Below are 12031 nucleotides of genomic sequence, written 5' to 3' on the forward strand. Positions count from 1 at the left end.
GCAGAAAACACACTGACTCACAGTGTCCCACCGATACCTCAGCGCTGCTGAGTCATATTAATAAATGTGACCATACAGCTGCTCGTTACATGCACAGAGCTGATGTTGCAGCAGGAACCTGCATGGTTAAATAAAAACCTTTCTATGCGAGTCTCTCCTTGATTAATGCTCCAAGCATCAGGCGGACGCAGCCACATATCCCCCGCTCCAATTACGCCTTAGTGGGATTCAGTCGGAAACATACGGAATGTGCGTAAAGAGCCGTTTATGCTGGACGCAAAGCGCTCTGCCCGGCGGGCGACGTCGCGTTCGCTGCGCTCCTCTCCAAGGATAAGACGCATCGATGCGCTCGTCCCCGACCTCGTTCCCTAAATGTGACAATTATAACATCATTTTCTCCATCGGCCCGTAATCTGATCTCTTCTTTCTCTCTCCCTCCCTCTCGCTCTGTTTTTTACCCCTCGCTCCCCCCCCACCCCGCCTGCTCGGTTCCGTGCGTGTGTGTGTGGATTGTGTTCATCTTTAACCTGCCAGCACTGTAGCCCCCCTGCGTTGCGTTGGCGCTGCGGATCTAGCTTACAAGAACAAGAGCCAGCTCACAGCCGTGGAAACAAGCGAATCAATTTAGGGGAGAGACAAGGAGAGACAGATAGCGAGGTTGTGGAGGGGGGGAAAGGCACGATCGCAGAGGGGGCACGAAAGGGAGAGAGGGGACGCAGACATTACGCCGCATGCAGACGCCGAACATTAAAGGTATGTACTGTTTTAAGCTTTTCTTGGACGTACAGGTAGAAAAGGGGCTGAAATGGTTGGCGTGTTGTGTTGTCATGTTTGTCTGCGAGGATGCCGAAGTCAGTCATCAGCTGGGGGGGAAAAATACCCGAAAAGGTTAAAGATGCATAACATTTTTGGTAAATAATTAATAGGATTTGATCATCTAATGTAATCAAATGATACACTCCCTTATGTAAGCCGCACACACGCGCACCGGGCCTGTTTTTCTACGAAAAACAATTTTAAAAATCCAGAATATTTATATAGTGGGTGCAGTCGTGTTGTCATTACCCAGAAGAGAGAATGGATGCAAGCCATTTTGTAATGCAGCATGTGCAGAATTAGGCCTATTCAGAATTTCAATTGCGTTCCCCGAGAAGGTGCGCCGTGCAGTGAGCGCAGCTGCAGATGAATAAGGCCATTCTGTGCTATTGTAAGGAGATATCAAGCTGGCGGCTATATGATGAGGTGAGATTGCAGATTAGGATGAGGACTGCAGGAGGAAGCGGTCAAGTTGATGCATTTTTATCACCATTTTCACACCTCCCGTGTAAGGAGGGAAAAATGTTGCCATCAGCAAAAAGACGAGAGAAAATGTTATTTTTTTATGTGGATGCTGGTGGAAATGAGCCCCATCCTGCCTCGATTCCCACGTCCTGAATCAATCTAGCGTTGTCATAGTTACAGTAGATGATGTTGGCCCTGCTGCACCTGTGCAGCTTTGTGCTCTTCTCCATCATTTGTAAATACATGATATGTGACTGGTGGGTCTGAGCCCCTGTGTGTCTGTCCTCTTTCTGATTTGCCTCTTTGCAGACCTGAAGGAGAAGCTCTGAGTGCAACCAGATGCTTATGATGATGTGATTGGGTTTGGAGTAGTTGGTCAGCAGCTTGGAGCTAATTTGTCTTTTCACGACCCAGCGCTCGCCTTCGGATCAGATCGAAGAATCAATATCTACATGGTTGCAATCTGCTCTTGACATGTTAAAACAGCTAAGTCCACGGAGGGGAATTCATCTGAGTGAAAGTGGGAAGAAAATCGCAGGGGTTGAGGATGAAGGCCGGGTTTTAATGGCCCTCAGTTGAGTTGAGGAGTGATGTAAATATTAAAGAACATCAGGGGTGCTGCTGCTGCTGCTGCTGCTGCTGCTGCTGCTGCTCTGGTGGAGTGGAAAATTTTAGGATGGCAGGTCAAGTCAACAGGTGTCCATACAGTTTCCTCCTCTGCCAGGGGACCTCTGGTTCAAAAGACAGAAAAATAACAAAACTGAACGAGTTTCTATGAAGAAAAGGATTTATTTTATTACCATTTTCTACTCTTAGCATTATTTTATAACCAACAGGTACAAACTGTCATTGATTGGGGATTTTGTAACAGTTTTTATTTAATATATTGAGTGTCAGTAATGCCACCATGTCTGTGCCTCTAATGACCACAGGGCCGGATTTAGGAGACGAGAGGCCCCTGGGACAGTTGAACTCGGTGCCCTGTTGACATGGAAACGACACATGATAACGGCCACGTTGTGACAGAGTTTGATGCTCTGCCTCTGAATATTTAGCTTCTCTCTGGGTACTCCAGCTTCCTCCCACAGTCCAGAAACATGCATGTCAGGTTAACTGGTGTCTCTTCGTCTCCTTTAGAGGAAATGCACAAGTTCATGGCTGTTTGTCCTGTACAGCACAGTGATCGGTCGAATTATATCTTAGCAGTCCACATAGAAAGTTGCTTAGAAACATTGCATTATTCTGGAATCATCCGAAATGCCAGGCCTGTAAAACGTAAAATACATTGTCATTTTTTAAAGACACCAGACAGGAGACCTGGAGGATGTGGCTAAACTTCGCTGTCATGGCTGACGAGGGTTTTAGTTGAAGGTGTGACGCCTGCAAAGAATTTCACAATGATTTTCTACACAAAAATCTGACGGCTAAAACGCCTCACCAGAAATAAACCGTTCCTGTAAACCTGTGTTATGTTCGGCCCTGTCATTGTCAGCAAACAGATTTTTTTCCCCTGGGAAAGCTGGTGATATTAATAATGGTTGAATATTAATATATTAATAATGTTTTGATGCTTTCATGAGTCACTGTAACAATACAACAGCCATCCTGGATCCCTTGATCTGAAGAGATATTTTGCCATTTTACCTTCATTCAGCCGTGTTAGATGTTATTATTACTAGAGGAGAGTAGGTGGAAAAATATGTAAATAACACCTTAATAACAAAACAATTTAATAGCGTGACGTTGAAATGTTATTAGTTATGGATGGGTGTACGTTTCTGTGTGTCAAAGAGAGGATGTGGGCTGTGCTCAGCGTCTGAAAGGGCCTATTTTTATCAGGCTTTTCTATATGAGCTTTTATAAACGCTGCTTTATCACTTCTGAGAACTATAATTTCAATAATGACTCATCTTGACTTCAACCTCAGACTTCATAGAGATGCCAGATCTGCTTCCTCTGCTCTTACTGGAGGCCAAGGTTCAGACTGATCAGATTTAGAGCCACTTCTCGTCTGCATCGGCACCGTCTGACCAGAAATCTCATTTTTTCGGTCTTCCGTGATAACAGATCAGGACTGAGGCAGATATCTGGTGATTTGGACCCAATAGGTGCTGCTGGTCTGTTCTGCAAAGCCTCATCAGGCTCGGCTAAACACAGCAACGTTGAATAGGGCGACTGGACAGTAAAAAACACAAGATGGTGAGTGAGCAGGTTGCCACAGCAACCGTGTTCCTAGGAGTGAATGCATCGCTGCTGCACAGGAAAGCAGATGCTGAGAACTGGCTATGTATGGATGCTGACGAAAGAACCCCAGTTTATTAAGGGAATTAGAAGCAGCGGCACAAACACGCTTCTTTCAGACGGAACATGGATGATGAAAACCAGCGGCTCTTGGATACAAGCGCCTTCTTGTTGACTTTATTCCACGGACGTTGCAGCCATGTGACCATTAAAGTCACAGTGTCAAGCATGAGGTGTTTGAGTAAACAACGAGCACTCTATCTATCGAATCATTACGGCACAAACAGCCCAGGGATTTCTAAATTTAGAGAGTCTGCTGATCCATTTCTGTTTGAAAATGTTTTCGTCACCCTTTTAACCACAAATGGCAATGACACAGTGCAGATTTGTAAACCCTCCCTTTTTAAATGCAAAAAAATGTTGAATTTTTAAAATATTTTTACAATTTTTGTTTGAAAATCTTTGTTATAGCACATAATATTCAACATATGCTATAAAGCAGCTGTCAGGTATCAGTCATTACCCTCCAGTGTAATTAATGAAGCTGTGACAGTGTGTATTTTCTTGTTCCCACTGCTATATTCAGGCCCAGTGATTGATGAGTGTGTGCAGTGGCACCACAAAAGGGGGAATGGGGGTGGGAACAGCCCCGCTATGAATTTACTGCTACTCTTTCCAGGCAAACTATTTTACGGATGAATTTTATGAGCTTAAAGGCCATGCTTTCTTTATAATATTCTTTATTTTTTTTGTCCTTCACGTCGCCTCTTTTTGAAAGCCAGGATTATGTGTTTGAAATTAAAAAATACAAGTTTTATTTTATTAAACATTGGTGCTAATTTTTTTAAAAACAGGTGTTCAAGTCCAGTCCTGGAGAGCTACTATCCTGCAACTTTTAGATGTCCAAAACCAAAATTAAATGGTTGAAATCCCTCATCAGCAGGTTATTTAGTCCTGGTAGCAAAACGTCTGATTCAGGATGCATGTAAAAGTTACAAAACAGTACTGGATTTGGGCATGCCTGTTTTATCAAATCAAATTAGTTGTAACATATCAACATGACAATAGGGCCTTACCTACTATTTAATTGTTCAAACATTAAATTAAAAAACAACAACAGGAGGACATGAGATGAAAATGGAATCAAACCAAACCAAAATGTCAGCTCTGCCTGATCAATGCCTGAATAAAACTCCTGAAATTCTCTTATGGCTTCGTTGATTTGCTGAAATACAAACCATGACATTGATGTTTCAACATATGAAGAAAACCACTAGCTCAGTTTGTGGCACCAAAAATAATATGCATTGATTTAAGCCTGGCTTTTTAAATTGTTGCACCTATACTGATGTTCTCTGCACTTACTGTCTCTCTTTTCTTTCCGTTTCTCTTTCTTCCCACAGTAAGAAGCAACAGCCCCCGCAGTGACGGCTCTTCTCAAGGACCTCTCCCTCCTAACTTGATAGCTACTTTGGTGAATGTTATGGGAGCAGAAGTGCAGGACTTCTTTCAGTGAAATATCGAAAAATCAAGTCTGATTCCCAAGACAGTATGAGCAAAGTTAAGTAGGTAGCTTTACTTACCAATCGTTACTGTAACAGTTCAAGTTTTTGACCCTTCAACACAAAAAAAGTCAGTTAAAACCATGAATGTCGAGAGAAGCACTTAACCTACCCTTTTGGAGGTGACTAATCAATATTCCAGAACTAGGGGTGGGTCATGACTCAGTTGCCATGCGTCTTGTCATGGTGACCAGCCCCTGCACCCCTTCCCCCCTCCTCTGGTTGGTCCAGCTCCTGTTGTGGTTTCACCACCATGGACCCCAGCTGACAGAGGCGGCACCGCCGTGCCCCAACCCCTGCACCTGCTCCAACCAGGCGAGCCGGGTCATCTGTACAAGGAAGAATTTGGATCAAATCCCAGACAGCATTTCAGAAAACACAAGATACCTCAATCTACAAGAGAACTCAATTCAGGTAAACATGGTTTGACCTTCAAAAGTCAAAGAATCAAATGACGGGTTTTGATTTAATTAATTCTGATGTTGCACCATGTCTCCCTTTTTGTTTTCTTTTGTTTACACAAGGTGATCAAGTCTGACACATTCAAGCATCTGCGGCATCTAGAAATTCTCCAGCTCTCCAAGAACCACATCCGGCAGATTGAGGTGGGAGCTTTTAATGGCCTCCCCAACCTCAACACGTTGGAGCTTTTTGACAACCGTCTTACAGTGGTACCAACTCAAGCTTTTGAGTACCTCAGCAAACTAAGAGAACTATGGCTACGAAACAACCCCATTGAGACACTGCCAGCCTTTGCTTTTAACCGCGTTCCCTCATTAAGACGTCTGGATCTGGGGGAACTCAGGAAGTTGGGTTTCATCTCAGAGGCTGCCTTCGAAGGTCTGGTAAATCTGCGTTTTTTGAATCTCGGCATGTGCGGTTTGAAGGACATCCCTAACCTTACCCCGCTTGTTCGACTTGAGGAGTTGGAGTTATCAGGGAATCAGCTGGGGATTGTCCGTCCTGGATCATTTCAGGGACTGGTGTCACTTCGAAAGCTTTGGCTGATGCACTCCAGAGTGACCATCATTGAACGCAATGCTTTTGACGACCTCAAGAACTTGGAGGAGCTCAACCTTTCCCACAATTCTCTGCATTCTCTGCCCCATGATCTGTTCACCCCTTTGCACCAGTTGGAGAGGGTACACCTCAACCATAATCCCTGGGTTTGCAACTGTGATGTCCTGTGGCTCAGCTGGTGGCTTAAAGAGACAGTTCCCAGCAACACCACGTGTTGTGCTCGTTGCCATGCCCCGCCAGGTCTGAAAGGGAAGTACATTGGGGAACTGGATCAGACCCACTTTGTCTGCTATGCTCCGGTAATTGTGGAGCCGCCCACTGATCTGAATGTCACCGAAGGCATGGCCGCAGAGCTCAAATGCCGTACCGGAACCTCTATGACCTCTGTGAACTGGTTCACCCCAAACGGCACGCTGATGACACACGGATCGTACCGAGTTAGGATCTCAGTGCTTCATGACGGAACACTGAACTTCACGAATGTGACCGTGCAGGACACTGGGCAGTATACCTGCATGGTAACCAACTCTGCTGGGAATACCACTGCAACCGCTGTGCTCAACGTCTCTGCTTCTGATCCTCTTAACAGCTACAGCTATTTCACCACTGTCACAGTTGAGTCGGTGGAGCCAAGAGATGACGAGAACTCAGCAAGACAGTATGTGAATGAGACCTTTGTTGGTTCCCCCAAGCCTCCTGGTCATGGAGGGATAGACGGTCTATCTAGCAGCACTATATCGCCATCTCTGTCTACTCTGTCGCCACTGTCACCCAGAACTACTGAAAATTCAGTGACTGTGTCTCTAATGGATGTAACCAACATTCCAGGCCTGGACGATGTAATGAAAACAACCAAGATCATCATTGGTTGCTTCGTCGCCATTACTTTTATGGCAGCTGTGATGTTGGTGGTCTTCTACAAACTCCGTAAGCAACACCAACTACACAAACACCACGGCCCTGCCAGAGCAATTGAGATTGTCAACGTCGAGGATGAAATTGGAGCTGGGGCTGGAAGTGGCATCTCTGGCGGTTCGACGATAAATTCTGGGACTGGTACGGAGGGAACCTTGAGAATACATCACCCGGAGGTAGTCAACCTTCCCAACATCGGTCGCACGGATACCCTAAACCATTACTACAAGACACATCATTTCAACAACAATGTGATGGGTCTCAGCATCACTGAGGGGATGGGACCAGGTGGAATCCTCAACAGCAAGAACCAGCACGGCCAGGACAACCCCATCTCCTGCACACCAGTCCCAATCTCTACATCAAATTTGCTCTCTGCATCAGGCAACGGCACCAACACCAGCTCCATGTCCCCACCGCTGCCGATGTCTCTCCCCATGCCAACTATGGGCTTACATGGATCGATCAAGGGTTTCATGGGCCAAAACCAGAACCCCCAAATGGAGCCACTGCTCTTCAAGGGGAGCTCCAAGGAAAATGTCCAAGAGACCCAGATCTAAAAACAAAAGCGAGTGAAGAGAGGGAGAGCGGGCAGGACTCAAAGACAGAGAGGGAATTGATGTCGGGTTAACGTGTGGAATGATAAGACACTAGAGCGCATTGACTTTACACCAGGAGAGAGGATAGACTGACACGGCAATACACAAACACATAGACTTATCCGTGACGGTGTACTGAGCCAAGGATTACCACAATGGCCCAACTGTGTTTGTAGAAGCGACCATGGCCATGGAGATCAAGGAGTGACCATTGCTACAATGTAAATCTGTGCCAAAGCAAATGTTTTTTGCAGTTTCTACAAGCTGTATTCTCGTAGGAAAAAAGAGACAAACTAGTCTGTCAGAGTAATTCAGTTCCCCAATTGTTGTTGGCCAGCAGAGACGAAAGATACGCACAGCACTTACCACACTGCAGAATGGAGATGTTTCAGAGTAAAATACAAGAGACATTTTTCTTCCACAAAAAAAGAAATACATGAGAAACACTCTCTCAAGTGACTCAACAGACTCCCTCAAGGTGAAAATTATGTAGGCATAATAGATGGACAAAAAGGTACAGTGCAGTACAAACTACTGTGAAAAATCCACAAATAATATAAATATATTTTCATCTAAATATGTATCATTGCAGACTCCAATGCAGACATATTTTGGGACGGATGTATAAGCCGGTATAGTTTGTTTCTTCTTTGTGAATAATCAGGGGTGGTGACAGGTGGACGTTTGTTATGTTTTAAATTTGGCTACTTCTCAGAAACATAAGGGCTCAATTGCAACACTCATTGTGAATCTTTCAATTGGCTTTCGTGACCATTTAGGTTGTAGAACGGCAAACGCAGATCTCCGTTTGACAAATTTTCATCTGTTGTTTGAGTAATAATAATCATTACAAACTTTTTTGTGTTTTGAGAGTGTATTATGTATTTTGTAAAAGCCAGCTATGTGGTATTTGAACTGGTAAATTCTGACACTTAAATACCAGCGCCGTATGATGGTAAAAATGCTGTTTCACCAATATGATAAATTAATCCTGTATGGATAAAAATAAAGTATCGACATTGTGTTATTTGAATCCGATCAGTAACCGGATGATTGCTTTTAGGCTGGAATTTGATACGACCTCTGTTCTCATGCAGCAAAATGCTGCATGATGATGATTAGACATCTTCAGCAGCATTCAAGAAAAGGGATTATGCATCCATATAAGGATGATTGGAGTGAGTGACAAATGTACAGTATATTAATAAATAATGTCTGGTTGTATGACAATTGTAAGATCCACATTTTTACAGTGTAACTTTCATATGTTAAATGCCATTTACGCTTCTTGCGTTTCAACTCTGTATTACTTTATTTTTGTTAGTTTGATATAATGTGTACAGTTGTCTAGCCATGTGTCATTACGTGTGAAATAAATCCATCATATATTGGGTTGTGGCGGGTCAATATGGCAACCACACGAGTAAGAACTGAGACGTTATGAAGTCCCTCCTGCGCTAAACCTGGATTGAATGTATGGTTTGTGGTTTAGCCATTAGTCACCCTGGTAATGATAGGGGCCATCTGTTTTGTAACGCTGTTCAGACAGGCTTTTAGTCATTCCCCCATACATGGTCACAGACGCTACTGGTTCTGGAAAATAAACATTTCTATGAAGGCGGTTTAGTCTGAAATTAGTCAGCTTGCTTCTCCCATGATCATTTGTTGTTTTTTGGTTGGGTTTTTTTGTCAGGTTACTGTTCTGGTGATTATGAATGAAAGAAAGATTGAAGACAATAAAATATATGCTTACATTGTTAAACAGGAACTAAATGTTTGTTGCAATTGAGCTCAAATTGAACTGGTGACCATTCAGTCCAGAGCTCCGTCGACACATTTGTGGCTTTTTTTGCACCCCTCCCTTGGAAATAGTGTTTTTAGCTAACAATGTACTTTCAGAAGCATAAGCTTTCAGTTTTTTATGTTATCTGGAAAAAAAAACCTTTACTAACTGTAACAGGACATAAGAGGTCATAGTAATAATGATGATGATGCTAAAATGGGACATTTGTATGTCTAATATAAGTGATGGATTTCTGCCATAGAGGTTTTGAAAAGAACATCTTCAATGCCAGTGTACTCTTTGCTCTAAAATATCTTTAAAGATCTGTGAATTCCCATCTGCTTCTGTGAAATAACTGATTGCTTCTGGTAGATTTGGAATTTTTTTTTAACGTTTACAGGTGCAAAAAATATCAGAATATCAACAACAATGGTATATTTTTAGAAGGTCAACTCAAGTCCGTACATAGATTCATTACACAGAGAGATATATGTCAAGCATTTTTGTAATTATGGCTTACAGCTAATGAAATCCGCAAATTTAGCTTTTTGAACATGTAAATAATGAAACCAGCAAAGAAGGAGGTTAAAACGGAGCATGTTGTAGCCCACAGATCCAAAAGGAAAAGTCCAATACTCCAATCATTTATTAATGGAAAGTTGAGTGGAAGGAAGAAGTCCAGAAGAAAATGGTGTTCAAGCAACAGGACGGCCTTTATTAGTCTTGCTAATAAACATGAACATCTCTTCAGAACCACAGGCTGATCACCTCCAGGTCACGCTTAACTGATGCTGTAATTCATGCAAAAGGAGCCCAGACCAAGATACTGCGGTTAAAGTCCAGTTCTCATCGGTCTAACATCCATTTTTGAATAAGAAACAGAATTTTTGGTTTTCATTAGCTGGGGGCCGTAACCATGAAAAGCAACAGTCAAATGCTTACACTATATCCCACTGAGTGTAATTATTCAATATAAAACCTAAGTTTCATTTTTTAATTGAGTAAATGAAATAAATTAACTTTTCAGCAACATTCTAATTTACTGATATGCCCCTGTAATTATGTGATCGTATCAACAGATCGGAGAGTTGACCCAATGAGAAACGAAGAGGATTTAAAAACCAGGATTTCGTTTCTCAGGGATATTTTTATCTGAATGTTTCAGATAAAGATTTTAATATTACAGCCTGAGACGAGCTGTTATCATCTGTGACAATAACAGTTATCAATATTCTTACGTTTGGAAGAACAATGCATACTGCTTAAATTTTAGCCAACATGTGATTCTCAATCAAGAACCAAGTAATATAGACATGAATATATTTCTAGTTTCCTCTGGTAAAGATGTGCAAAAGCCTTAAAGTAAATAAAATTTTCATTGCGGTACCAACATCACCATGAAAAACTGAGAAAAATACAAAAATAAGTGGCAGCCCTGGCAATCAATTTACAATAAATACAACTGAAGTCATTGTAGAATTTGTCATTTTAACTTTGTTGATTTATAATTTGTGTTCCATGATGTTCAGTCTTGCAGGCTTAGAAATACGACACAGATTAATCCAACCATCACTGATGTGAAATTTGCTTCCCTCTGCTGGGACTTTAACTGGAACCATGTGGTCAGATGAGAACAGGAGCCTTTTCACATCAAACATTAAAAAATCTGGCTCAACCATTGGCTAGGATCGTAGGATCACAAACCTAAATCCATCTGTCAGCTGGTTTCCTCAGAATCAAAACAAATGCAAGTGAAACCCCAGAGTCATGCAAACGTGGATTTCTTTGCATTTTTTTGTGTGTATTTATGTTATGTTATAAATGAGAAATTGAGTTTCCAGATGGACCAGAGCCTGGTTGTTTGGTCCAAGTTAAACTTTCACATCAGACTATTTGAGGAAACTGTCCGTTTAAATTGGACCTCACTGTAAAAACACAAAATCTTACCATGTATCTTTGGTCTAGTTTCTAGTGCAGATGTCTTAGAGACAGACTAACTTTAAAAAAAAACTTTTCAGCAAGATACACGCACTTGTTTTAAGTAAATAATCCCTTAATGTTGATGAAAAAAGTATTTGTTCCATTGGCAGATAAATTAACTGGGAAAAATGTCTTGGTATAAGTGAAATAATCTGCCAGTGGAACTAGAACTGGGTTGCTAGGTAACGGCTTGGCTTGGGTTGCTAGGCAACAGCGTCAGAGGAAGTAGATCCTTTTCAACAATATTAAGGAATTATTTACTTAAAACAAGCCTCTATATCTACTTTTAAGTTAGTTTTGTCTTATTTCATGTGTACTGAGATATTTGCACTAGAAACTAGACCAGAAATACCTGGTAATATTTTGTGTTTTGCAGTGTAGCAACAAGGACTTCACAGGCTTAAGGAGAAACAAAAAGGTGGCGACTGTTGCAAAAGCAGCTGATACACACTTCCAAGTACGGTGGAGGATCTGTAATGCTGCGGGTTCGGTTCTCCTGAGGGTAATTCTGATGCCATGATTTTGTGATTTTCTTAACATGGATAAAAACACTCCATTTAAAGGCCGAGTTTTTCAAACTTATTCAGCGGGAGACGACGCTACAACAATGAAACAAGAATTTATTTTGAGGATTTCTACACATCTTTACC

At 42.2% G+C, this 12031-nt stretch overlaps 1 protein-coding gene across 1 annotated transcript; it reads left to right on the forward strand.

The window, feature by feature from the left end:
- Positions 1–297: 297 nt before the first annotated feature.
- Positions 298–9738, forward strand: lrrc4bb (leucine rich repeat containing 4Bb). Its single transcript, XM_007571465.2, has 3 exons — positions 298–753; positions 4926–5498; positions 5609–9738. The coding sequence occupies exons 2-3, from the start codon at positions 5256–5258 to the stop codon at positions 7577–7579; spliced, it is 2214 nt and encodes a 737-aa protein (XP_007571527.1). The 5' UTR covers positions 298–753; positions 4926–5255; the 3' UTR covers positions 7580–9738.
- Positions 9739–12031: the final 2293 nt, after the last annotated feature.

The sequence above is a fragment of the Poecilia formosa genome, unplaced genomic scaffold, assembly GCF_000485575.1.
Source record: "Poecilia formosa unplaced genomic scaffold, Poecilia_formosa-5.1.2 Scaffold281, whole genome shotgun sequence".
Taxonomy (NCBI): Eukaryota; Metazoa; Chordata; class Actinopteri; order Cyprinodontiformes; family Poeciliidae; genus Poecilia; species Poecilia formosa.

Coding starts and splice junctions, on each gene's coding strand:
- lrrc4bb (XM_007571465.2), top strand. CDS start 5,256: ATGCGTCTTGTCATGGTGACCAGCCCCTGCACCCCTTCCCCCCTCCTC. Junction 5,499..5,608: donor TACAAGAGAACTCAATTCAG/GTAAACATGGTT, acceptor TGTTTACACAAG/GTGATCAAGTCTGACACATT.